Source organism: Myxine glutinosa, chromosome 5 (genome assembly GCF_964187855.1).
Source record: "Myxine glutinosa chromosome 5, kmMyxGlut1.1, whole genome shotgun sequence".
In the NCBI taxonomy this organism is placed as follows: domain Eukaryota; kingdom Metazoa; phylum Chordata; class Myxini; order Myxiniformes; family Myxinidae; genus Myxine; species Myxine glutinosa.
This window is the reverse complement of record NC_136265.1, coordinates 7,087,887-7,115,754: the sequence shown is the minus strand read 5'-3', so window position 1 is coordinate 7,115,754 and position 27,868 is coordinate 7,087,887. Positions and strand designations below refer to the sequence as shown.

Genomic DNA, 27,868 nt, shown 5'->3' with positions numbered 1-27,868 from the left:
ACGGGCAACCTGCTCGTTGAATCCTGTGTGGGCATGGGCGACCTGCTCGTTGAATCCTGTGTGGGCATGGGCGACCTGCTTGCTGAATCCTGTGTGGGCATGCGCGACCTGCTCGTTGAGTCCTGTGTGGGCACAGGCAACCTGCTCGTTGAATCCTGTGTTGGCACAGGCAACCTCCTCGTTGAATCCTGTGTGGGCATGGGCGACCTGCTCGTTGAATCCTGTGTGGGCATGGGCGACCTGCTCATTGAATCCTGTGTGGGCACGGGCAATATGCGAGATGAATCCTGTGTGGGCATGGGCGACCTGCTCGTTGAATCCTGTGTGGGCACAGGCAACATGCCAGATGAATCCTGTGTGGGCATGGGCGACCTGCTCGTTGAATCCTGTGTGGGCATGGGCGACCTGCTCGTTGAATCCTGTGTGGGCATGGGCCACCTGCTCGTTGAATCCTGTGTGGGCATGGGCGACATGCTCGTTGAATCCTGAGTGGGCATGTGCGACCTGCTCGTTGAATCCTGTGTGGGCACGGGCAATATGCTAGATGAATCCTGTGTGGGCATGGGTGACCTGCTCGTTGAATCCTGTGTGGGCATGCACCTGCTCGTTGAATCCTGTGTGGACACAGGCAACATGCTAGATGAATCCTGTGTGGGCATGGGCGACCTGCTCGTTGAATCCTGTGTGGGCATGGGCGACCTGCTCGTTGAATCCTGTGTGGGCATGGGCGACCTGCTTGTTGAATCCTGTGTGGGCATGGGCAACCTGCTCGTTGAATCCTGTGTGGGCATGGGCAAGGGCAACCTGCTCGTTGAATCCTGTGTGGGCATTAGCAACTTGTTAGTTGAATCCCACGTGGGCACGGACAACCTGCTAGATGAATCCTGTGTGGGCATGGGCGACCTGCTCGTTGAATCCTGTGTGGGCATGGGCGACCTGCTCGTTGAATCCTGTGTTGGCACAGGCAACCTGCTCGTTGAATCCTGTGTGGGCATGGGCAACATGCTAGATGAATCGTGTGTGGGCATGGGCGACCTGCTCGTTGAATCCTGTGTGGGCATGGGCGACCTGCTCATTGAATCCTGTGTGGGCATGGGCGACCTGCTCGTTGAATCCTGCGTGGGCACGGGCAACCTGCTTGTTGAATCCTGCGTGGGCACGGGCAACCTGCTTGTTGAATCCTCCGTGGGCAAGGGCGAACTGCTTGTTTAATCCTGTGTGGTCACGGGCAACCTGCTCGATGAATCCTGTGTGGGCACGGGCGACCTGCTTGTTGAATCCTGCGTGGGCAAGGGCGACCTGCTTGTTTAATCCTGTGTGGGCATGGGCAACCTGCTCGTTGAATCCTGTGTGGGCATGGGCGACCTGCTCGTTGAATCCTGTGTGGGCATGGGCGACCTGCTTGCTGAATCCTGTGTGGGCATGTGCGACCTGCTCGTTGAGTCCTGTGTGGGCACAGGCAACCTGCTCGTTGAATCCTGTGTTGGCACAGGCAACCTGCTCATTGAATCCTGTGTGGGCATGGGCGACCTCCTTGTTGAATCCTGTGCGGGCACGGGAAACATGCCAGATGAATCCTGTGTGGGCATGGGCGACCTGCTCGTTGAATCCTGTGTGGGCAGAGGCAACATGCCAGATGAATCCTGTGTGGGCATGGGCCACCTGCTCGTTGAATCCTGTGTGGGCATGGGCCACCTGCTCGTTGAATCCTGTGTGGGCATGTGTCCATCCACAAACCACTTTAGTCACCTGGGCCTCTGCCATCCATCCACAAACCACTGTAGTTGCATGGACCTCCAATGTCCATCCACAAACCACTGTAGTCACATGGACCTCTGCCATCCATCCACAAACCACTGTAGTCGTGTGGACCTCCGCCGTCCATACACAAACCACTGTCGTCGTGTGGACCTCTGCCGTCCATACACAAACCACTGTAGTCATGTGGACCTCCGACCTCCATCTGCGGAGCATTGTATCCGTGTGGATCTCTGCCGTCCATCCACGGACCACTGTATTTGTGTGGACCTCCGACCTCCATTTGTGGACCATTGTATTCATGTGGTTCTTTGCCGTCCATCCACAGACCACTGTATTTGTGTGAATCTCTGCCGTCGATCCACAAACCACTGTAGTCATGTGGACCTCCGCCCTCCAACTGGGGACCACTGCAGTCGTGTGGACCTCCACCCTCTTTCCTTAAACCACTGTAGTCACGTAGACCTCCGTCCTTCATGCATAGGCCTTGTTTTGAATGTGGACCTCCGTTGTCCACTATATTCGCGTGGGCTTACGCAGTCCATTCGAGGGTAACTGTTGTCACGTGGACCTCGCCCTTCATCCAAAGGCCTTGTTTTACGTGTGGACATCCGCCGTCCATCTGTGGGCCTTATTTTACGTGTGGTGTACCATAGTCTTGTTGTACGATGGTCACCATGGAGCGCTGGCTTCTTGGCCCAGGTTGGTTTTGGCACAAAAGGCTCCATTTGGCAGTGATGGTCTTGGAAGCCTCATTGTTATTCAGCCTGAAAGTGACTTCGTCTTTCTCCTACTTTCTCAGACCCTCTTTTGTTGTCTCTGTTTATACACTGTCTGTAGTGTCTGTGTGTCCAATATTGTCACCATGACGTGGACAAACAAACCGTCTGTCTGTCACACATTCCACTTTGATTTGATCTTTCACATCTTCTAATTTATATTTTCCTCAACGTGCAGGACGCCATTTGCTGTTTGTCGATTTTCCCGCCTGTTTTCCTTCCTTTCCTTGTGGATCTCTGAATTTGACAAAAATAACAAGGGAGGAATTATTTTGTACGATCTTTGTCTGGAGTGAAGGAAAGTTCAAACAAATTAATCTCTGTCTCCTCACACCCGTTTCCAATCTCCGTGTCCCCCCCCCCCCCGTCTCTCTCTCTTTCCTCCATTTCTCTTTTCCTCCCCCCTCTCTCTTTCCCCTCCCTCCATGTCTCTCTCCCTCCTCTCACCCCATATCTGTTTGTCTCTCTGTTCCCCCCGAACCCCTCTTTCTCCTCCCTCCCTCTCTCTGTCTCTCCCCCCCCCCCTCCCCACATCATTCTTCCTCCTCCCGCCCCCCCTAACCCCTCTTTCTCCCCCCTCCCTCTCTCTATCTCTCCCCTCCCTCCCCACATCATTCTTCCTCCTCCCGCCCCCCTAACTCCTCATTCTGTCATCTTCTCCCTCCGTTCCTCTCTGTGTGAAACGAACTCTATTTCTACTCTCGCCATGTTTCTCACCTTCTCTCTCTTTTTATTCTGTGTTTCATCCGCGGCTCAACATGGAGACCAAAAGGAGATGGAAGAGGTCAGGAGTGGAGAGACAATCGGCCGGCAAACAGAGTCTGCGAAGGAGGTGCTGGGATCGGAGGAACGAGGAGCAATGATGAGGAAACAAATGGAAGGAGAAGAGGAACGTAAAGCCATGATGATGAAGGAGGTGGAAAGACTAGAGGAACGAGGAGTGGTGATGGAAAAGGAAATGGGAGGATCTGAAGGAGAAGGTAAGGCGATGATGGCGAAGGAGGTGGAAGAGCGACGAGAGCTTGAGGAGGCGCGGGTGTCCAGACATGGTGGGTGTGCACAGTTGGTGCGAGCGGGGTCGGTACTCGAACCGAGCGGTGGACGAACAGATGCCTTTCATTTGAGGCTGGACGGAGCCCCGGAGTACTACAGACCTGGACACGCATACACAGGTATGGCAGGTGTACACAAACACTGCATTTGAGTACCATATGCACGTTTTGGGTAATGACACCTCGTTCTTCCATGAGCCTCGACATGTTAGTTACAACTATGCACGACATATTTATCCCGAGGCCTTGTTGGACTACATCGGGTATCTCGTTCATGGACCCCCCCCCCCCCCCTCCCGATATGTATTGAAGACCTGGCCGTAAAGAGTCCCTTTTCTTTGGTCAGTTTGAATTTCCTTAAAACCACACGAACGATTGACTATTGGAGTTGTGTGTCTATTGTGAAGTGTAATTATGATGTCAAGGCTGGTTCTTTGAACAAATTGCTATTGTGATGTCACTGTCGGTTCTTTGAACAAATTAGTGCTATCGTGATGTCACGGCTGGTTCTCTGAACAAAGTGCTATTGTGATGTCACGGCCGGTCTTTGATCCAAGTGCTATCGTGATGTCACGGCCGGTTCTCTGAACAAATTGCTATTGTGATGTCACGGCTGGTTCTTTGATCCAAGTGATATTGTGATGTCACAGCTGGTTCTCTGAACAAAGTGCTATTGTGATGTCACAGCTGGTTCTTTGATCCAAGTGATATTGTGATGTCACAGCTGGTTCTTTGATTCAAGAGCTATTGTGATGTCATGGTCGGTTCTTTTATCCAAGAGCAATTGTGATGTCATGGCTGGTTCTTTTATCCAAGAGCTATTGTGATGTCACGGCTGGTTCTTTGATCCAAAAGCTATTGTGATGTCACGGCTGTTTCTTTGATCCAAGAGCTGTTGTGATGTCACGGCTGTTTCTTTGATCCAAGAGCTGTTGTGATGTCACGGCTGGTTCTTTGATCAAAGAGCTATTGTGATGTCACGGCTGGTTCTTTGATCCAAGAGCTATTGTGATGTCATGGCTGGTTCTTTTATCCAAGAGCTATTGTGATGTCACGGCTGTTTCTTTGATCCAAGAGCTGTTGTGATGTCACGGCTAGTTCTTTGATCAAAGAGCTATTGTGATGTCACGGCTGGTTCTTTGATCCAAGAGCTATTATGATGTCATGGTCGGTTCTTTGATCCAAGAGCTATTGTGATGTCACGGCTGGTTCTTTGATCCAAGAGCTATTGTGATCTCACTGCTGGTTATTTGATCCAATAGCTATTGTGATGTCACGGCTGTTTCTTTGATCCAAGAGCTGTTGTGATGTCACGGCTGTTTCTTTGATCCAAGAGCTGTTGTGATGTCACGGCTGGTTCTTTGATCAAAGAGCTATTGTGATGTCATGGTCGGTTCTTTGATCCAAGAGCTATTGTGATGTCATGGCTGGTTCTTTTATCCAAGAGCTATTGTGATGTCACGGCTGTTTCTTTGATCCAAGAGCTGTTGTGATGTCACGGCTGGTTCTTTGATCAAAGAGCTATTGTGATGTCACGGCTGGTTCTTTGATCCAAGAGCTATTATGATGTCATGGTCGGTTCTTTGATCCAAGAGCTATTGTGATGTCACGGCTGGTTCTTTGATCCAAGAGCTATTGTAATGTCATGGCCGGTTCTTTGATCCAAGTGCTATTGTGATGTCATGGTCGGTTCTTTGATCCAAGTCCTATTGTGATGTCACGGCCGGTTCTTTAATCCAAGTGTTATTGTGATGTCACGGCCGGTACTTTGATCCAACTCTCCACATCTTCAACCATCCTCTGAACATCCCACTTCGTATCTTTGGCTCCAGTTCACAGATCATTGGATCTTTTGAATCGCAAAGCATTATCTGGAATCTAGCTTTCCCAATCTTCAGTTAGTGACCTGAATGTTCTTCCGCTAATGTAATAAAATAAAATAATATAATTATATTCCTCAGCTAGTGACCTGAATGGCTGCTTTATCTTTGAAATTCTGCTGTGTATAACCAGACTAGCTAACAGTTCTGGCAAAACTAACCATTTCGAATGTATGAATTGACGGTTTTCCCCATCCTTTCCACTCTTGTTATAGTGATCTCATATGTTTGGAGAGGCCATAAGACACAAGGCAACAACCCAAATTGGTCGCACCATATCTTGTACTTCCCTAGCCAAGCTGCAGTCGTGGTCACAAATATTGGCACCCTCGCACTTTTAATTTAATTTCAAAAAAAAATTTTTGGTATACAATGATCCCGGTGTGTACCCCGGTTTAGAATAGGTACACCGTATCCCTGCGCATCGTAAGAGCGTGACCAAGGGCTGGCGGCAGGAAGGGCATCCGGCCATAAAAACATTGCCTCAAAACAGGGAACCATGATTGTCATGGGGCCCGCAAGGCTAACCCCCGCTCGAGCGGGGAAAATGGCCTTAAAACGATCATTCATTCATTCATATACAAGATCGAGGCTCATGGAGGAGCGTTTTTTGAAATAATGCACCATTTCTTCCAGAAAATTGTTGAAATTAAAAAATATCTTTGTATCCACATTTGTATTTCTTTGGTTTGCAGTGGAACAAAACAACAAAAGTGGGAAAAAATTACTAAATCTTAGCTTATTCCACACAGAAATCCTAAAATGGCCCAGACAATATTATTGGCACCTTTTATAAGTTGTCTGTTTAAGTTGTTAGAAATAATTAGATTTCAACCAGGTGATTCTCTTTACTTTGGAATTGAACTCACCTGCATTGTGTTGTAGGTGCCTGCAATATAAAAATCACTCATTCAACCAGTTTGAATGGCGAAAAGGAGTCGTTCTGCTACTTTGTGTCTGTGTGAACCGCAATGAGCACGGAGAAAAGAAAGAAAACCACAGAATTGCCTGAGGATGTCAGACAGAAGATTGTAGCCAAGCATGGACAATCTCAAGGCTACAAGTCCAGCTACATAGACCTTGATGTTCCAGTGTCCACCGTAAGCAATGGTATCAGGAAGTTTAAGGCCCATGGCACTGTAGACGACCTCTCGACGTGGCCGGAAGAGAAAACTTGATCGAAGATTGCAGCGAAGGATTGTTGGAATGGTGGAGAAAGCACCTCGATCAACTGCCAAACTAATTCAAGCTGGCCTTGAGACACAGGGTACGACAGTTTCAACTCGCACCATCCTTCACCAACTCGATGAAAGGGGGTTCTATGGTAGGACACCACTGCTGAGAGAGAGACACAAGAAAGCCCGACTGGAGTTTTGCAAAACACACCTGAACAAGCCAAAATCCTTTTGGGAGAATGTCCTGTGGACAGATGAGACCAAATTAGAGGTTTTTGGTAAAGCACATCATCTCTATGTTTACAGAAAACAAAACTAGAACGGCACTCAGTAGAGAGCATACCTCTGCCAGGTGAACAGTTTGTTTTGTATCCCAGAGTAGACCAGAAAATCACAATACAGAATCACATTTAATCAAAATCATCCGTCCACAACTTTTTGAGATATCCTGCTATGTATCGTTTTTGGCCCTATCTCCCAATGGTGAAGAATCACTTGAAACATTCTATGAGCCGGATCCGGATCCGGATCTTCACCAAAATTTAATCTATTCCCCCTTGTCACACACACAACCTGTCCAACAACTATTGTGCAAATCCATCAATAACTTTTTGAGATATCCTGCTATGTATAGTTTTTGGCCCTATCTCCCAATGGTAAAGAATCACTTTAAATTTTTTATAGTTCTCATATCCAAATCCATATTCAGATCTTCACCAAAATCAAATGGAATCATCCTTGTCAGACACCCAACCGGTCCACCAAGTTTTTCCAAATCCGTCCACAAGTTTTTGACATGTCCTGCTATGTATCGTGTTTGGCCCTATCTCCCGATGGTGAAGAATCACTTTAAAAATTCTAGTAGCTGGATCCGAATCCTGACCTTCACCAAAATCGAATCATTTCGTTGGTGTCATATACACGATATGGAACCGCCTTTAGAGGCCATTTTTCCCCGCACAGCGGGGGTTGGCCTTTTTCGGGCACCGTGGTCCCCTTTTTGAAGCAATGTTTTACAACCGGATGCCCTTCCTGCCGCCAACCCTGTTAGTCACCTCTTACGACTCACAGGGAATTACCAGTGAACTGGTACTCAATTTGCCGACCTCGGAAGGATGACAGGCTGAGTCAGCCCCCCTGGCATTAATTCAGTGATCGGCTGGGATTAGAACCCAAGATCCTATGATCCCAAGCCGGCACCCTAACCGCTAAGCCAACACCAGGCACATACGCTATATCTCTGCCAAATTTCGTCCGAATCCGTCCAAAACATTTTGAGATATTTTGTTCACAAACGGACAGACAGACAGGGGTGAAAACATAACCTCCATCCACCTTTGTTGGTGGAAGTAATGAAGACTTTAAAGAAAAGAACACCTTCCCTACAGTCAAGCATGGAGGAGGTTCAGTGATGTTTTGGGGTTGCTGTGCTGCCTCTGGCACTGGGTGCCTTGAATGTGTGCATGGCATCATGAAATCAGGAGATTACCAAGGCATTTTGGAGCGCAATGTTCAACCCAGTGTCAGAAAGCTGGGTCTCCGTCGAAGGTCATGGGTCTTGCAGCAGGATAATGACCCCAAACACACTTTAAAAAAACACCCAGGAATGGTTCAAGACAAAACGCTGGACTGTTCTGAAGTGGCCAGCAATGAGTCCAGATCTAAATCCCATTGAACACCTGTGGGGAGATCTGAAAACAGCAGTTGGGAGAAGGCATCCTTCAAATCTGGGAGAACTGGAGGAGTTTGCACAAGAAGAGTGGGACAAAACTGCCAGTAGAGAGGTGTAGGAAGCTCATTCATGGCTATAGGAAGCGCTTGACTGCAGTTATTTTGTCCAAGGTCTGTGCTACCTTTCGTGGGGGTCTGTGCTACCAAATATTAAGTCTTGGGTGTGAATAATTTTGTCAATGCCATTTCTTTTCATTTTTTGATTTAAAAGGGTATATTAAGTTCTGAATCAAAAACAAAGGTTCTGTAATATTAACAGTTAAATAAAGAATTGTGGCGACCAAATACTTTTGTCAATTTAAACTTATTTTTAAAGACTACAACAATGTGACTGTGTCGCCAATATGCCTCCGCATAGTCCCACAACGGGTAGATAGGATTACTCTGCATATGTATGGGTAGGGGATCACATTTGTGAAGTTTCGTGTTGATCAGATAAGGTTAGTTTTTTATATCAAAGATGGCTGCCAAACCACGTGACCTATGACATGATCATTTTCAAACTATATGCAACAGTGCTGTTAGATATTTGTAAAATTTGCATCGATGGGGTGAGCGGTTTTAGAGATATAATTATTTAATATTTTCCTTCAATCCAATATGGCTGCCAAACCATGTGACCTATGATGTCATAATTTTAATATTTCAATACAAATGGGTCATAGATCATGTGCACGCAATTTCAGATTTTTAGGATAAGGAATTCGATTGAAACATTTTTGGCTGGTATACCACTTCACCTATGATGTCATCATTATCATCTTTTGTTCCCCATTGGGAGTACTTGACAATGTGCCAAGTTTCAAATTTTTCCATTCAGCGGGTTCCGAGAAATAATTTTTTTAATTATTTGCTTTTAATCCAAGATGGCTGCCATACCACGTCACGTATGACGTCACAATTATCATAAAAACATTCTGCATGGGTGTCACTCCTACCCTGAAAGTTTCTTCTCACTGACCTATGGTTGCTGAGAAAAACGAGGTTTAGCGCATATGGACGTACGTATGCACAAAGTCGCCGGAGGCATTATGTTTTCAGGTTGTCCGTCCGTCCTTCCGTCTGTCCTTCCGACGGTGTGCCAAGTTTCAAGGTGTGCCGACGGACAGACGGAAGGATGGACGGACAACCCGAAAACATAATGCCCCCGCCGACAGTCGTCGGAGGAATAAAAATTGTGAGTTATTTTTAAAAAGAGCAAGGGTGCCAATATTTTTGGACACGACTGCATGTCCAACCTTCAATTGTAGACAGACCTTGCACAAGTTGCCTCTGCACCTGGATTCCCCGATGCCTACCTGTTAATGGTTGTACACACCATCTTAGCAGACTCTTAACTGGCTGTTTATTCAATGTGGGGATTCTATCCCCAGCCACCACAAAAAAACCCTTTCATGTCCTCAGTGAAACACTCCTGCTCTTCTTTGGTTGAAATTCCATCCGGCTCCACGTAATGAGTTCTTCTAGTTGTTTCAACAACATTTTAGCTGCTTCTAACTCAGAAGACAGAATGGCGATGTCATCCATAAAGGCTCTTATTGGTGGCTGTGGGTTTTCCACACCTTGAACAACACCAGTTGCTGCTCCTTTTGCCCCACGAATAATCACTTCCATCGCCATAACAAACAGCAATGGTGAAATCACACACCCCATTGGCCTACTTCAAGTGCCTGCCACGTGGCCGTACACTTCGATGTGGAGAACCGCATAAAAAGGAATTGTAATATGGGCCAATCACCCCCTTCACCTTGTTGGGGACCCAGAAAAAAGTCCAATGCTTTGGCAAAATCAGGTGATGCGGCATCAAGCCATATGCATTCACCAGGTCCAGCCATTTAATATTGTCGTGTCCGTAGCTAGTTAACACCGGCCTTCAACGGATGAGCCGAACCGGCCTTGACTCCCAAGGCGACCTCCCGTTTATGGCGGAGATTGCGTGCGCGAGATGGAAGAGACGTGTAGCATTTAACTACACGAAACACGGGTTTAATCTGAAACCCAAACCAGAAACAAGACAAATAAAAATGTACAATACCTATATATAAGGAAATAAGCACGGAATGAAAACACGAAAATAAAGCTTAGGTAAAAATGACAACTTGAGGTACCTCCACTCGGTTACCTATACGCACACAGGGAAAAGTAAGCAAATGAAATTCACGGTCCGGCACACTCACTGGCCCCAAAATGGATCCTGTGGTATCGGCAGTTGGCAAAGAAAAAAATGGCGGCAACGCCGTGCGTCGAAGGCGCCCGGGGATGAGGTGAGTCATGAAGACAGCCCTCTTTCTTTCCCCTCGCTCTTGGGAAGAACAGCGCGGCCTCCAGCCCACCAAAGAGTCCAACAGTCCAAGCTACCTCACGATCCTGTCGCACCCGATGCTCTCTTCTAAGGAACACCAAAATGGCCAACCTCCTTCTCCAACAAGAACCACTCGCGCTCTTCTCTTCTCTGGCGATAGCCAAGCGTAAAGCCTCTTGCTGCCGCTCTCGCTCTCGCTCACCGAACCAATCACGAAGCTGCTTCTTTAAGCTCGCATCGCCCTTCGCCCACGTCATCTGGACGCGTCACTCGGGGGCGTGGCCTGCCGGTCCTGTTCCCCCGCCCATCGTACAACGGTCGCTGGCCTGCCGGTCCTGTTCCCCCGCCCATCGTACAACGGTCGCTCCGCCTCTCCTGGGTGGGTCTTCACTGTGCCGTGTCCATGGAGCGTGCATAACTTGGCCACCCGTACCGGCAAAAATGTTAGGAATGACGACAGAGGGTTTCACGCACAGGGGAAATTAGTCTTAAACCCTATTACTAGTTAACGCGTCATCATCCCTCATACACACAAACAACAACATGCATTTTAAGGCCATTATCCCTGCTAGAGCGGGGGTTAGCCATCATCCCTCATATGATGAACATTTAAACACAACCTTAAGCTACATTTTTCTCTACTTATGTACATCGAAATGCTCTCACACGTCACACGGTCCATGTTATTTCCTATGCAATTCCACCTTTCCTACTGTATTCTCTTACCTACCCCCATAAACGTAACAATATAGAGGTCCTTTTTCCCTTTCCTTGCATATCGAATAGTGTCCCAGATCATCGCCACATGCTCGGGACACCCTGGAAAGCCTGGCGCACCTGCTTTCTGTACAGTTGTATCAATATATTCATTATTTACCATGTGCTTGACCAATCTTCTCTTCAGTACACCAAAGAATATCTTACCTTCCAAATTCAACAAAGATATTGGACTAAACTGATGCATCTCCTTCGACTCCTCTTCCTTGGGGATATAAATCCCATTTGCCAAACACCAACATTCTGGTATCAGCTGTTTCCTCCAAACAACTCTGAGCATTGACCACAATACTCGTCACAACCTTGGACACTTCCTATACACCTTGTATGAAATATTACCTGATTAAACCCGACTATTATTTCACATATATGATCACATTTTCCGGGGTCACTCATTGTGAATGACACTCGGCCCAACCAAAGCCAATGGAAATCTGACGTAACAAACCTGGGCGGTGAATAATCAACATAGGCCTATAGGCCTAATGTGTTAGGCCCACTAGAAAAGCAAGATGGCGGCCATATCATTTGATATGGTGGGTGGAGTCTACGATAGATGTGGGTGTGGTCCGGCAGCTGATCAACCAATGGGTGCATGTTTCGAAAATCGACCCCCCACCCCCCCCCCCCCCCCCCCCCTCCAACAAGAACCCCAACAACATCAACAACAATGCAAAGTTTGTGTAGACCTGCAGGTAGAAAATCCACTTTGGTCATGGTCTAGACTAGATGGGCCAAATAGCCTCCTCCTGCATCAATGTTATTGTGATCTGGGAAGGCAATGGCAAACCACCCAGTATATCCCTTGGCAAGAAATGGCTTCCACAGTCTTGAACCTAATTTGGGAGAAGGCCTTCACTCCCCATCACCCCCAATAAAGAAACCTCCTCGATGTGTTCCATCTCTATCCTGAGATCCACACAATGAGGATCAAATTCACCTTCATCAACGAAGGACGTTTATCTCCTCCTCAATAATGTACTGCTGGAGATGTTTTTCCTCATTCCAACAAAAACCCTGAGGAGTTAAAAAAATTAAATGAACTTTGATTTTTACTATTCAAAAGGAGACTAACCTAGATGTCTATATAGACATAGTTTGACAGCCGTGTACAGCCAGCATTTGTCTGTCTGTCTGTCAGTGTCTCTACTGGCAATGCCTCCTGCATACTTCAGGGGGTTCAACCTCATCGCCGTGAAGGAGGGGACGACGGGAGAACACGAAGAAGATCACGTGGGAGAGTTTAAGGTGAGGCAGCATCGGTGCAATTTGACCTCCTCCTTCACTTTAACCTCACACTGAACTCGCACTTCCTGATGCTAACGACACTGAGAATCATTGAGCTGATGACCATTCTTCACCCCCACCATACTGACCCCAGTGCATGTCCCAAAACCATTCCTCAACAATTGCTACCCATATAATGGACCATTTGTGGGTGACGTCCTTCATTCATCTCCATTCATAGGTTCCTCATCATGAAGGTTTTAGAATAGACAAAAAACTTGTCTGTTGTTACTCCTGTCTGTCTTTGATTCCCTCTCTGAAAAAGTTTAATGCCATGGAAGGAGACGTCATCATTGTCTAGGCCTACACTTCTTGGTATATCTTTTGAACCCCCCCCCCCCCCCCTTCCCCCCGCTCCCCCCTGCCCCTCTCTCACAATACCCCCAGTTAATTGACAGACAAGATTCCCAGTTTGTCCACTCTTGTCCAGTTGCTGTTTCTGGGACAACACCACGTAGACGGACACGTGTGCACATTACGTGGACAGCCCCATCTGCAGGCACTGGTTGTCTCAACATCAAGTACATGCAGCACTTGGACATGCTTAGGGTTGGTTAGGAGAATGAGTTTCGCAAAAGTGGGAAAATAGGGTTAAGTTCATAATCCATCAGGGGGACAATCGGGTAAAGTTCAAAATCCATCAGGGGGACAATAGGGTAAAGTTCAAAATCCATCAGGCGGTCAATCGGGTAAAGTTCAAAATCCATCAGGGGGACAATAGGGTAAAGTTCAAAATCCATCAGGGGGACAATAGGCTAAAGTTCATAATCCATCAGGGGGAAAATAGGGTAAAGTTCATAATACATCAGGGGGACAATCAGGTAAAGTTCAAAATCCATCAGGGGGACAATAGGGTAAAGTTCAAAATCCATCAGGGGGACAACAGGGTAAAGTTCATAATCCATCAGGGGGACAATAGGGTAAAGTTCAAAATCCATCAGGGGGACAATCAGGTAAAGTTCAAAATCCATCAGGGGGACAATAGGGTAAAGTTCATAATCCATCAGGGGGAAAATAGGGTAAAGTTCAAAATCCATCAGGGGGACAACAGGGTAAAGTTCATAATCCATCAGGGGGACAATAGGGTAAAGTTCAAAATCCATCAGGGGGACAATCAGGTAAAGTTCAAAATCCATCAGGGGGACAATAGGCTAAAGTTCATAATCCATCAGGGGGAAAATAGGGTAAAGTTCATAATCCATCAGGGGGACAATCAGGTAAAGTTCAAAATCCATCAGGGGGACAATAGGCTAAAGTTCATAATCCATCAGGGGGACAATAGGGTAAAGTTCAAAATCCATCAGGGGGACAACAGGGTAAAGTTCATAATCCATTAAGGGCACGAGAGTGTAAAGTTCAAAATCCATCAGTGGGACAATAGGGTAAAGGTCAAAATCCATCAGGGGGACAATAGGGTAAAGTTCAAAATCCATCAGTGGGACAACAGGGTAAAGGTCAAAATCCATCAGGGGGACAATAGGCTAAAGTTCATAATCCATCAGGGGGAAAATAGGGTAAAGTTCATAATACATCAGGGGGACAATCAGGTAAAGTTCAAAATCCATCAGGGGGACAATAGGCTAAAGTTCATAATCCATCAGGGGGACAATTGGGTAACGTTCAAAATCCATCAGGGGGACAACAGGGTAAAGTTCATAATCCATCAGGGGGACAATAGGGTAAAGTTCAAAATCCATCAGGGGGACAATCAGGTAAAGTTCAAAATCCATCAGGGGGACAATAGGCTAAAGTTCATAATCCATCAGGGGGACAATCAGGTAAAGTTCAAAATCCATCAGGGGGACAATAGGCTAAAGTTCATAATCCATCAGGGGGACAATAGGGTAAAGTTCAAAATCCATCAGGGGGACAACAGGGTAAAGTTCATAATCCATTAAGGGCACGAGAGTGTAAAGTTCAAAATCCATTCGGGGGATGAGAGGGTAAAGTTCAAAATCCATTAGGGGGATGAGAGTGTAAAGTTCAAAATCCATCAGTGGGACAATAGGGTAAAGGTCAAAATCCATCAGGGGGACAATAGGGTAAAGTTCAAAATCCATCAGGGGGACAATAGGGTAAAGTTCAAAATCCATTAAGGGCACGAGAGTGTAAAGTTCAAAATCCATTCGGGGGATGAGAGGGTAAAGTTCAAAATCCATTAGGGGGATGAGAGTGTAAAGTTCAAAATCCATGAGGGGGATGAGAGTGTAAAGTTCAAAATCCATTAGGGGGATGAGAGTGTGAAGTTCAAAATCCATTAGGGGGATGAGAGTGTGAAGTTCAAAATCCATCAAAGGGACGAGAGGGTAAAGTTCAAAATCCATCAGGGGGACAATAGGGTAAAGTTCAAAATCCATCAGGGGGACAATAGGGTAAAGTTCAAAATCCATCAGGGGGACAATAGGGTAAAGTTCAAAATCCATTAAGGGCACGAGAGTGTAAAGTTCAAAATCCATTCGGGGGATGAGAGGGTAAAGTTCAAAATCCATTAGGGGGATGAGAGTGTAAAGTTCAAAATCCATTCGGGGGATGAGAGGGTAAAGCTCAAAATCCATTCGGGGGATGAGAGTGTGAAGTTCAAAATCCATCAAAGGGACGAGAGGGTAAAGTTCAAAATCCATCAGGGGGACAATAGGGTAAAGTTCAAAATCCATCAGGGGGGCAATAGGGTAAAGTTCAAAATCCATTAAGGGCACGAGAGTGTAAAGTTCAAAATCCATTCGGGGGATGAGAGGGTAAAGTTCAACATCCATTATGGGGATGAGAGTGTAAAGTTCAAAATCCATTAGGGGGATGAGAGTGTAAAGTTCAAAATCCATCAAAGGGACGAGAGGGTAAAGTTCAAAATCCATTAGGGGGATGAGAGTGTAAAGTTCAAAATCTATCAGGGGGACAAGAGGGTAAAGTTCAAAATCCATTAGGGGGATGAGAGTGTAAAGTTCAAAATCCATCAGGGGGATGAGAGTGTAAAGTTCAAAATCCATTAGGGGGATGAGAGTGTAAAGTTCAAAATCCATAAGGGGGGTGAGAGTGTAAAGTTCAAAATCCATTAGGGGGATGAGAGGGTAAAGTTCAAAATCCATCAGGGGGACGAGAGTGTTGGGTTCAAAATCCATCAGGGGGACAATAGGGTAAAGTACAAAATCCATAAGTGGGACAAGAGTGTAGGGTTCATAAGCCATAAGGGGGACAAGAGTGTAAGGTTCATAAGCCATAAGTGGGATGAGAGTGTAAGGTTCATAAGCCATAAGTGGGATGAGAGTGTAATGTTCATAAGCCATAAATGGGACGAGAGTGTAAGGTTCATAATCCATAAGTGGGACAAGAGTGTAGGGTTCAAAAAGCCATAAGTGGGACGGGAGTGTAAGGTTCATAAGCCATAAGTTGGACGGGAGTGTAAGGTTCATAAGCCATAAGTGGGACGGGAGTGTAAGGTTCATAAGCCATAAGTGGGACGGGAGTGTAAGGTTCATTAGCCATAAGTCGGACGAGAGTGTAAGGTTCATAAGCCATAAGTGGGACGAGAGTGTAAGGTTCATAAGCCATAAGTGGGACGGGAGTGTAAGGTTCATTAGCCATAAGTGGGACGGGAGTGTAAGGTTCATTAGCCATAAGTGGGACGAGAGTGTAAGGTTCATTAGCCATAAGTCGGACGAGAGTGTAAGGTTCATTAGCCATAAGTCGGACGAGAGTGTAAGGTTCATTAGCCATAAGTCGGACGAGAGTGTAAGGTTCATAAGCCATAAGTGGGACGGGAGTGTAAGGTTCATTAGCCATAAGTGGGACGGGAGTGTAAGGTTCATTAGCCATAAGTCGGACGAGAGTGTAAGGTTCATTAGCCATAAGTCGGACGAGAGTGTAAGGTTCATTAGCCATAAGTCGGACGAGAGTGTAAGGTTCATTAGCCATAAGTCGGACGAGAGTGTAAGGTTCAAAATGAAGTCCCAAGTTGCCCTGAGGGAAGTAAGAGTTGATAACAAAGTGTGGATTTTTAGCATTTCACCAGGTGGGGCAGACAGGTTATGCACTTTGCGAAGGCCATTAGTGAGCTGGCTTGGCTTTTAAATATAGCAGCGACATCTTTTTTTATTTCCCTGGAATAAGCTCTCATCCAAAGATAAGATTCCGAGCATTATGGAAATAATGTTATGATTCCACCGGTATTTACCTCCTTTGAGATTGTTGTCTTTGCTGCTCGTGTACTCACCTCGCCCTCCTCCCAATATACACCTCCTTCATTGCAGGGCAAACATTGCACAAAAAAAGATGATGTGGTTCAGTGACTCAGGTTCCCTGACGAAAACTCTGTGTGAGAAAGGTAAGGGTTAAAACAAACAGGTGAGCTTGGTTATTGCACGTCCGTGTCCACAAACGAAGGTGTTTCCTTTCCCCATGCAGGTAACGAAGACGATGACACGAAGCAGCCCATTCCTGGATGTTGTGCGTGTGACTCGGCCAAGTACAGATTGACTTTCTATGGCAACTGGTCTGAATCCACCCACCCACGCGACTACCCCAGTGGGACAATCTCTCTATCTCAGCCCCCCCACTACTCACCTCCCCATCCACCACTCCCCCCCCATCCACCACTCCCCCCCATCCACCACTCCCCCTCCCCATCCACCACTCCCCCCATCCACCACTCCCCCGCCCATCCACCACTCCCCCCCATCCACCACTCCCCCCCATCCACCACTCCCCCCATCCACCACTCCCCCGCCCATCCACCACTCCCCCCCCATCCACCACTCCCCCCCCCATCCACCACTCCCCCCATCCACCACTCCCCCCCCATCCACCACTCCACCCCCCCATCCACCACTCCCCCCCCCATCCACCTCCCCCCCATCCACCACTCCCCCCCCCATCCACCACTCCCCCACCTATCCACCACTCCCCCACCTATCCACCACTCCCCCACCCATCCACCACTCCCCCGCCCATCCACCACTCCACCCCTCATCCACCACTCCATCCCCATCCATCTCTCCCCCCCCCCCCATCCACCACTCCCCTCCCCCATCCACCACTCCCCTCCCCCCCCATCCACTCCCCTCCCCCATCCACCACTCCCCTCCCCCCCATCCACTCCCCTCCCCCATCCACCACTCCCCTCCCCCCCCCCATCCACCACTCCCCCCCCCCCATCCACCACTCCCCTCCACCCCCCATCCACCACTCCCCCCCCCCATCCACCACTCCCCCCCATCCACCACTCCCTCCCCCCCCAACCACCACTCCCCCCCCCCCATCCACCACTCCCCCCCCCATCCACCACTCCCCTCCACCCCCCATCCACCACTCCCCCCACCCCCCATCCACCACTCCTCCCCCCCATCCACCACTCCCCTCCACCCCCCATCCACCACTCCCCTCCACCCCCCATCCACCACTCCCCACCCCCATCCACCACTCCCCCCCCCCATCCACCACTCCCCCCCCCATCCACCACTCCCTCCCCCCATCCACCACTCCCCCCCCCCCCCCATCCACCACTCCCCTCCACCCCCCATCCACCACTCCCCCCACCACCACTCCCCCCCCCCATCCACCACTCCCCTCCACCCCCCATCCACCACTCCTCCTACCCTTCTCTCCTTCTGTTTGTTCGTTCATTTGAGTTTTTCATTCTCACGTGACCATTTGGTCGTTTTTTGTGTGTCCTGTCCATGTCCCATGTTCAGAGCTCGCTACGCATTGGTCAGCTCTTATTGGAGCCTCACACTCAGCAAACTACGTTCCCTGGGAGTACGGCGGGTTGGCGAGTGATGGGGTCCGCAGGGTTGCTGAGTGGGGCTCTCCCATCGCCATGGAGGAGGAGATACGCAGGCAGGTGAGTAGTTTGTCCAACGTTCGGGCAACCACAGAGTGTACGCCATTGATGACCGATATCCAAGATGGTCCAATGGTGTTCCAGAAGGCCTCACTGTTAACAAATGGATACCTGTAAAAATGTATGCTGCAAACCTGGTCTACCTGCAGTATTTGAAACGTTTCCGAGCCCACCTTTACGTTAGTACCAGCACATCATCTGACTCGACTTGTTTTGTTGCTTTTTCAATTTCCTCAATAGATATGTTTCCAAATCGGTACATGTTCTTTTGTTGATGAATATACTGTACCTGTTGTATAATGATATGGAAAGGTTTACCATTTATTGCTCATTCATTGATGGATCAACATCCGGTCATCAACCTCGTGTCCTCTCTCTGCCATGACTCCAACTCCATCCTTGTGTTCCTCTCCACCTGAGTGTAACATAACCTGCTTTTCTCCATCACTGATGTCCATCTTTCTTCACTGACACCGATGATATCAGCTTCCTATTTTCATTGCTTGTGTTCAATCATCAAGTTTTCTGGTCCCATATGAACCCCGTTCCATGTTCCAATTCAACAACAACAACAACAACATGCATTTTAAGGCCATTTTCCCTGCTAGAGTGGGGGTTAGGCTTGCGGTCCCCATGACAATCTTCTCCATTTTGCCCTATTTTCTGCATCTCTCCTTGTTAACCCCCTTGCCCGCATTTCTTCTTCCACCATCTTTAGCCGAGTCTTTCTCGGTCTTCCCCATCCTCTACTTCCTTCTACATTCATTTCCATCACTCTTCTCAACCAGTCACTTTCATCCTTCCTCAACACATGACCAAACCATCTCAACCTGTTCCTCTTCACAGCATCAATCACAGGCTCTATTCCCATCATCTTTCGCAATTCATCATTTGTCTTCCTCTCTCTCAACGATACTCCGCACATCCACCGAACCATTCGCATTTCCACCCTTTCCAGCCTTCGTTGCTGCTCTACGTTCATTACCCATGTCTCGCTCCCATAAATCATAACACTTCTCACACATGCAGCATACACCTTTCCCTTCAGCTTCAACGACACACCCCTCCTCATCAGCACGCCACCCAGTTCCCGAAACTTCTTCCATGCACATCTCACTCGAGCAACCGTTGCCGAGTCTGATCCACCTTCTCCATTCAGCATGTCTCCGAGGTAGCAAAATGTTCCAATTCGCGAGTGTTTTTCCTCGTTTTTGGATAGATATTCACAGCAGCCTTCCTAAGGCCTTTAAGTTACCCCTCGTCATCAGCTTCTCACCTACATTACCTGCATCCAGCATCTTCATCCCCGTAATTATTTATTGTTTGTTTTTGCCGGAGAGGCTCAATTTTACTTGCATATATACATTGTGGTTTTACCTGTGGTTCATATATAGGTAACTATAAGCTAATACACGGTGAGGCCTCATCTCCTCCACATTGCCTGGCCACAAGTCCATTTTGCCAGGAGATTTCTCAAGATGTAGCACACCTTGCCATTACTCCTTTAATGTCATTGATTCCTGTCGTGTCCGTCGTTCCAGACTTTGTGCACCTAGAAGTCTCATCCCCTGAGATTACAAGCATTCCCCAATGCTGATACCTTCACTTAGTTCCGTTCGTCAATCGAGGTGAGTTCCCAGGGTGCGGCCTTTGGCACGAACGACCAACTACTTTGGAGCTGTAAGAGTGGGTCCTGCGCGAAGGGGAGACAAACCTGCCCATCCACCATATTGCCCATCCACATAACCAAGTGATGAGACCGCTGGTCGCACTACGACAGAGGCGCTAGTCCCCTTTGGAGAAACCGTAACTGCACAAGGAAATTCAAAAAGGGAAGGGGAAGCAGAGAATCCCATTACGTTACAGTTTTGTGACTTGTCATTAAACTTGTCATTGTAGCGGTTACCGCTGGATGCACACAATCGCCTTGCACCGGCCAGAACACGGCCAGACGCGCCTCTCCCGGGCATGCCCGGACTCACTGTTCCCGGGCACGCCCGAACCTCCCGGGCACGCCCGGTCTCGTCTTTCCCGGGCATGCCCGCTCTCGCCTTTCCAGGGCTCGCCCAGAGCGTCCGGGCATGCCCGCTATCGCCTTTCCAGGGCTCGCCCAGAGCGTCCGGGCATGCCCGCTATCGCCTTTTCAGGGCTCGCCCAGAGCGTCCGGGCATGCCCGCTATCGCCTTTCCAGGGCTCGCCCAGAGCGTCCGGGCATGCCCGCTATCGCCTTTTCAGGGCTCGCCCAGAGCGTCCGGGCATGCCCGCTATCGCCTTTCCAGGGCTCGCCCAGAGCGTCCGGGCATGCCCGCTATCGCCTTTCCAGGGCTCGCCCAGAGCGTCCGGGCATGCCCGCTATCGCCTTTCCAGGGCTCGCCCAGAGCGTCCGGGCATGCCCGCTATCGCCTTTTCAGGGCTCGCCCAGAGCGTCCGGGCATGCCCGCTATCGCCTTTCCAGGGCTCGCCCAGAGCGTCCGGGCATGCCCGCTATCGCCTTTCCAGGGCTCGCCCAGAGCGTCCGGGCATGCCCGCTATCGCCTTTCCAGGGCTCGCCCAGAGCGTCCGGGCATGCCCAGCCTCGACTTGCCAGGCCGCAGCCAAACACGCCCGGGCAGGTCCAGACTCGCCTTTCCAAGGCTCGCCCTTGACACCCGGGCATGCCCGGTATAGCTTTTGCCGGGCAAACTTCCCGACATAAATGTGTATATATATTGCTGCCCGATAAACGGGCTTGTGAGAATACCTGAGCTGTTTTGTTTCAATAAAGCAACTCGGACGAATTCCGTCTTTGGTCGCGTCAATTCTTTCGACTCGCGTTGGAGCGCAGCTCCTTCATTGGTGACCTACCGACATGGATACGGCAGTGACGCTTAAACTGCCTACCTTCTGGGAGGCTCACGCGGCTGTTTGGTTCGCTCAGGTGGACTCTCAGTTCGCCCTGCGAGGCATCACCGCGGACGACACCCGCTTCCACCATGTTGTGGCGGCGCTCGGTTCCGCCACCGCGGCCCGCGCCTTGAGCCTCCTCGAGCACCCGCCGGCTGCTGACAAATACGACGCGCTGAAGACACTCCTCCTCGACGCTTTCGCCCTCTCACCGGCAGCACGCGCACGGCGCCTGCTCGCTCTGCCCGAGCTCGGCGACACGCGCCCGTCCGAGCGCATGGACTATATGCTCTCGTTGCTCGGTGAGCACTCTCCGGATTTTCTGTTCCGCGAGCTGTTCCTTCGCCAGCTGCCTCACCCGGTACGCCTCGCCCTGGCTGGCACGTCGATCACCGATCCCCGCGCCCTCGCCAGGGAAGCCGATAAAATCTCCTCGGCGGGCCAGCACATCGGCGCGGTTACCTGGAGCCCGCCGCCGTCCGAGGCGACGCCCACGACACCCGAGCGCCCTGCGCGGTTGGAGGCCGAACTGCCGGTGCAACTTGCGGCCGCCACGCCGCACCGCCCGCTTCCGACACGACGGCCGGGGCCTCCACCTGACCGGGCGTGGTGTTATTACCACGCCAGGTTCGGACACAAGGCTCGGACGTGCCGGCCCCCGTGCACTTTCGGCAGGTCGGGAAACGGCCGGGCCGGCGTTCATTCCCAGCCATGAGCGCCGGCCACTCGGGCAACTTGCTGTTTATTCGGGACAAAGCGTCTGGGCGGCGTTTCCTGTGTGACACCGGCGCCCAACTGAGCGTCACACCCGCCTCCGAGCAGGACAGGCGGGACGCCGTTTGCGGCCCCTCTTTGGTCGCTGCTAATGGCTCGGCCATACGCACTTTCGGCCCACGCGTCGTCACCCTCTGCTTCGGCAGCCAGCGTTTTCAATGGACTTTTGTGACCGCCTGCGTCCCCATGGCTTTGCTGGGCGCCGACTTCCTCTGCGCGCACGGGCTGCTGGTCGACGTCAAACGTCGTCGCCTTGTCAACGCCGAGACCTTCAGCTCACTGGCGTGCACGATGAGCAGCTCCGCGCCGACTGAACTGGCGTGCGCCCTCCCGGCAGCGAACGAGTTCGCTCGCCTGCTCGCGGAATTCCCGGCCCTCACGCGGCCGACGTTTTCAGCCGTCGCGGTGCGGCACGGGATCGAGCACCACATACCCACTACGGGCCCGCCGGTCTACGCCAGGGCCCGCCGCCTCGACCCGGCCAAGCTCGCCGTGGCGAAGGCCGAGTTCGACGCGTTGGAGCACCTCGGCATCGTGCGGCGCTCCGATAGCGCGTGGGCCTCGCCACTGCACATCGTGCCAAAGCCGGGGGGTGGATGGCGCCCGTGTGGCGACTACCGCCGTCTCAACGACGCTACCACCCCCGACAGGTACCCGATCCCGCATATTCAGGACTTTTCCGCCCGTTTGGCGGGACGGGTCATCTTTTTGAAAATTGACCTGATACGGGGCTACCACCAGGTACCTGTCCGGGCGGCCGACGTCCCGAAGACGGCCGTCATCACGCCGTTCGGCCTGTTCGAATTTTTGCGGATGCCGTTTGGCCTCAAGAACGCGGCCCAGGCGTTCCAGCGCTTGATGGACGGCGTGCTGCGCGACCTGCCGTTTCTTTTCGTCTATCTGGACGATATCCTCGTCGCCAGCACGTCCCGCGCCGAGCACCTCCTCCACCTCCGAACACTGTTCGGTCGCCTCAGCGAGCACGGCTTAATTGTCAACCCGGTCAAATGCCACTTCGGCGCGACGACCGTTGACTTTTTGGGCCACCGCATCACCAAGACCGGGGCCGTGCCGCTGCCGACCAAGGTCGAGGCCATCACCACGTTCCCGCGTCCCCGTTCCATCAAGGCCCTCCAAGAGTTCCTCGGCATGGTGAATTTTTATCACCGATTCGTGCCCCGCGCTGCTCAGCTCATGCGGCCCCTTTACGAGGCCCTCTGGGGCACGCCGGCCAAACATGACATTGTTTGGTCCGTGGCCATGGACGCGGCCTTCGCCAGCGCCAAACGGGCCCTCGCCGACGCAACGCTGCTGGCTCACCCAGTGCTCAACGTGCCCATCGCCCTCACTACGGACGCCTCCAACTACGCGGTGGGCGCCGTCCATGAGCAATTGGTGGACGGGGTTTGGCAGCCACTCGCTTTTTTCAGCCGGCAACTCCGGCCGAACGAGTTAAACTACAGCATGTTCGACCGCGAGCTGCTCGGGCTATTCCTGGCCGTTCGCCATTTCCGACACCTCCTGGAGGGCCGCCCGTTCACGGCTTTCGTCGACCACAAGCCGTTGGTCTACGCAATGGCTAAGGTCACGGAGCCGTGGTCGGCCCGCCAGCAGCGCCACCTCTCCGCCGTGTCGGAGTTCACCACGGACATCCGGCACGTCGCCGGCAAAGACAACGCCGTGGCCGACTGTCTTTCTCGGGCCAGCGCGAACGCGGTCCACCTCGGCGTGGACTTCACGCTCATGGCGGCCGACCAGACCACCACCGCCGACGTGGCGCAGGCGTTCATCGCCACCTGGGTCACGCGCTTCGGCGCACCAGCGGACATCTCGTCCGACCGCGGCCCACAGTTCACGTCTGAGCTTTGGGGCGCGGTCGCCCGTTCGTTGGGGGTCACGCTGCACCGCACCACGGCCTACCACCCCCAAGCCAACGGGTTGTGCGAGCGGTTTCACCGCTCCATGAAGGCCGCACTCATGGCCGGCCTTCAGGACGACGGTTGGGCCGACCGGCTGCCGTGGGTCCTTTTGGGCCTTCGCACGGCCCCCAAGGAAGACCTCCAGGCGTCCGCCGCCGAGCTTGTCTACGGCCAGCCGCTCCGCGTCCCGGGCGAATTCATGCCCGACGCTACCAGTCCCTGGTCTGCCGCTCGCCAGCGCTCGGACCTCCAGGAGGCCGCCCGACGATTTGCCCCCGTGCCGACGTCCCGCCACGGTGGCCCCCAGTCCTACGTCCCCCCGGCGCTTCGCACAGCGGAGTACGTCTTTGTGCGTCATGACGCGCACCGGGGGCCACTCCGGCCGCCGTACGACGGGCCCTTCCGGGTCCTGCGACGGGGCGACAAGTCTTTCATCTTCGACTTCGGCGGCCGGCCGGACCGGATTTCTGTGGACCGCCTCAAACCGGCGCACATGGACGTCGACCGACCACCACGGTTGGCCCTTCCTCCGCGGCGAGGCCGCCCCCTGTCCACAGTTCCCCCCGCTCGACCACCCACCACCACGTCGGACCCCTCCCCACGACCCTCCAGGGGTCGCTTCGGCCGGGTCATCCGGACCCCCCTTAAATTGACCCTGCCGGTGCAGGTCGATTCTGGAGGGGCGTGTGTAGCGGTTACCGCTGGATGCACACAATCGCCTTGCACCGGCCAGAACACGGCCAGACGCGCCTCTCCCGGGCATGCCCGGACTCACTGTTCCCGGGCACGCCCGAACCTCCCGGGCACGCCCGGTCTCGTCTTTCCCGGGCATGCCCGCTCTCGCCTTTCCAGGGCTCGCCCAGAGCGTCCGGGCATGCCCGCTATCGCCTTTCCAGAGCTCGCCCAGAGCGTCCGGGCATGCCCGCTATCGCCTTTCCAGGGCTCGCCCAGAGCGTCCGGGCATGCCCAGCCTCGACTTGCCAGGCCGCAGCCAAACACGCCCGGGCAGGTCCAGACTCGCCTTTCCAAGGCTCGCCCTTGACACCCGGGCATGCCCGGTATAGCTTTTGCCGGGCAAACTTCCCGACATAAATGTGTATATATATTGCTGCCCGATAAACGGGCTTGTCAGAATACCTGAGCTGTTTTGTTTCAATAAAGCAACTCGGACGAATTCCGTCTTTGGTCGCGTCAATTCTTTCGACTCGCGTTGGAGCGCAGTTCCTTCATCATGAAGTAAAGAGTGTGTTGTGGCTTGTGTGTGCATAAGGGACCAGAGATCCTGACCGTCATCAAGATGAAGTCCCTTTGGCCTGCCTGGCAACCGAGGCACATGTGAGTGTTTGTCTCTCCCTTCCTAGTCTCATTGTAAATCTATTGTTGCTGTGTCCGTGCCATTCCTACTTCTCCGTGCCATTCCTACTTCTCCGTGCCATTCCTACTTCTCCATGCCATTCCTACTTCTCCGTGCCATTCCTACTTCTCTGTGCCATTCCTACTTCTCTGTGCCATTCCTACTTCTCTGTGCCATTCTGACTTCTCTGTGCAATTCCTACTTCTCTGTGCCATTCCGACCTCTCTGTGCCATTCCTACTTCTCCGTGCCATTCCTACTTCTCCGTGCCATTCCTACCTCTCCGTGCCATTCCTACCTCTCCGTGCCATTCCTACTTCTCCGTGCCATTCCTACTTCTCCGTGCCATTCCTACTTCTCCATGCCATTCCTACTTCTCCGTGCCATTCCTACTTCTCCGTGCCATTCCTACTTCTCCGTGCCATTCCTACTTCTCCGTGCCATTCCTACTTCTCCATGCCATTCCTACTTTATGGCTATTAAGTGCACGGAGTGTATTAGTGCACGCATTCTAGGTGGACATCTTGGTGCTCAGGTATTCACATACCTTGGATGTACGGAAACTATCATTACTGTCACACTCTCACATCTCATGGTGTTAACTCTGTTGTAATTACATTCGTCAGTGTTGACGGAAATACTTGGTTTAACTCGATCGGAAGTCGGTAGAGCGCACACTTCCGCCAGGTGAACAGTTTACGTTTTCTATCCCACTGATAGGCCGGATCTGCATCCTGAACTGAACCAAAATCTAACGTAACGAAGGTAACGATGAAGGTAACCGGAAGTCCCGAATAAATCAGCACCTTCTCCTCAAGCAGACGGATGCCTGATCAGTTAACACAGTTGCCGAGGAAATTAAACTCCGGAACACCAAATATGCACTTTGTGGGATTGATGACAATGCCGAGGTCCTGCAAACGGGAGAAGAGGAGACGTAATTGTTCCTGATGTTCTTCTTGCTGATGGCTTCGGGATGTCATCGGGATCCACGGGAATCTGATGGTACGCACGGACGAGGTCGACCTTTGAGAAGATTGTAGCGCCATGGAGTGCAGCGGTGAAATCCTGAATGTGTGGAATGGGGAAATGGTCAGGAGCAGTCACGTTGTTTAAGGACCGGTAATCCCCACAATGACGCCAATCCCCAGGTGTCTTTTTGGGTACTATGTGTAGTGGTAAAGCCCAACCGCTGGACGATTGTCCGATGATCCCCTGTTGTAACACGTAGTCAAACTTCTGGCAGGTGATACATAATGTATCGGGTGCTCGTCGGCGTTGAAGTCATAAAGTCATAACGTACTTTCTGAAAAGGACACCTGGGCATGGATGGAAGACACGTGATATTCAACGACGCAGCGGTGGACGCTACACCGAGAACACTGAGCGGTGTCGAGGCATCCAATGAATGGCGATGTTTTACGTCTACGAGTAGATTGAAATGATGCAAAAACAATCCGCACCTAGGATGGAGTATCTGGTGTCAGCGATAGTAAACACCCACAGAAACGAGCGACGTAAACCAAATCAAGCTGGAGAGATGTTCCACCCACTTCTGGCTACCTCTCGTCCTACTTCTGGCTACCTCTCGTCCTACTTCTGGCTACCTCTCGTCCTACTTCTGGCTACCTCTCGTCCTACTTCTGGCTACCTCTCGTCCTACTTCTGGCTACCTCTCGTCCTACTTCTGGCTACCTCTCGTCCTACTTCTGGCTACCTCTCGTCCTACTTCTGGCTACCTCTCGTCCTACTTCTGGCTACCTCTCGTCCTACTTCTGGCTACCTCTCGTCCTACTTCTGGCTACCTCTCGTCCTACTTCTGGCTACCTCTCGTCCCACTTCTGGCTGCCTCTCGTCCCACTTCTGGCTGCCTCTCGTCCCACTTCTGGCTACATCTCGTCCCACTTCTGGCTACATCTCGTCCCACTTCTGGCTACATCTCGTCCCACTTCTGGCTGCCTCTCGTCCCACTTCTGGCTACCTCTCGTCCCACTTCCGGCTACATCTCGTCCCACTTCCGGCTACATCTCGTCCCACTTCCGGCTGCCTCTCGTCCCACTTCCGGCTGCCTCTCGTCCCACTTCTGGCTACATCTCGTCCCACTTCTGGCTACATCTCGTCCCACTTCTGGCTGCCTCTCGTCCCACTTCTGGCTACATCTCGTCCCACTTCTGGCTACATCTCGTCCCACTTCTGGCTGCCTCTCGTCCCACTTCTGGCTACATCTCGTCCCACTTCTGGCTACATCTCGTCCCACTTCTGGCTGCCTCTCGGCCCACTTCTGGCTACCTCTCGTCCCACTTCTGGCTACCTGTCGTCCCATTTACGTGGGGTTTACATTTTTGACATTGACCTAATTTCAAGG

The 27,868-nt window shown here is 51.3% G+C and overlaps 1 protein-coding gene across 2 annotated transcripts in view; it reads left to right on the top strand.

Annotated features, from left to right (window-relative positions):
- The first annotated feature begins 2,993 nt into the window (after nt 1-2,993).
- Nucleotides 2,994-27,868, top strand: part of SPON1 (spondin 1) — a 39,060-nt gene continuing 14,185 nt past the window's right edge. Inside the window, exons 1-7 of one of the 2 annotated variants that reach the window (XM_068117885.2) lie at nt 2,994-3,709; nt 12,596-12,702; nt 13,129-13,262; nt 16,986-17,059; nt 17,140-17,259; nt 18,426-18,574; nt 25,421-25,485. In XM_068117885.2, the coding sequence (XP_067973986.2) occupies nt 3,244-3,709; nt 12,596-12,702; nt 13,129-13,262; nt 16,986-17,059; nt 17,140-17,259; nt 18,426-18,574; nt 25,421-25,485 (1,115 nt within the window). In that variant the 5' untranslated portion in view covers nt 2,994-3,243. The remainder of the gene's footprint in view (nt 3,710-12,595; nt 12,703-13,128; nt 13,263-16,985; nt 17,060-17,139; nt 17,260-18,425; nt 18,575-25,420; nt 25,486-27,868) is intronic. The other variant, XM_068117884.2, reaches the window with a different exon arrangement.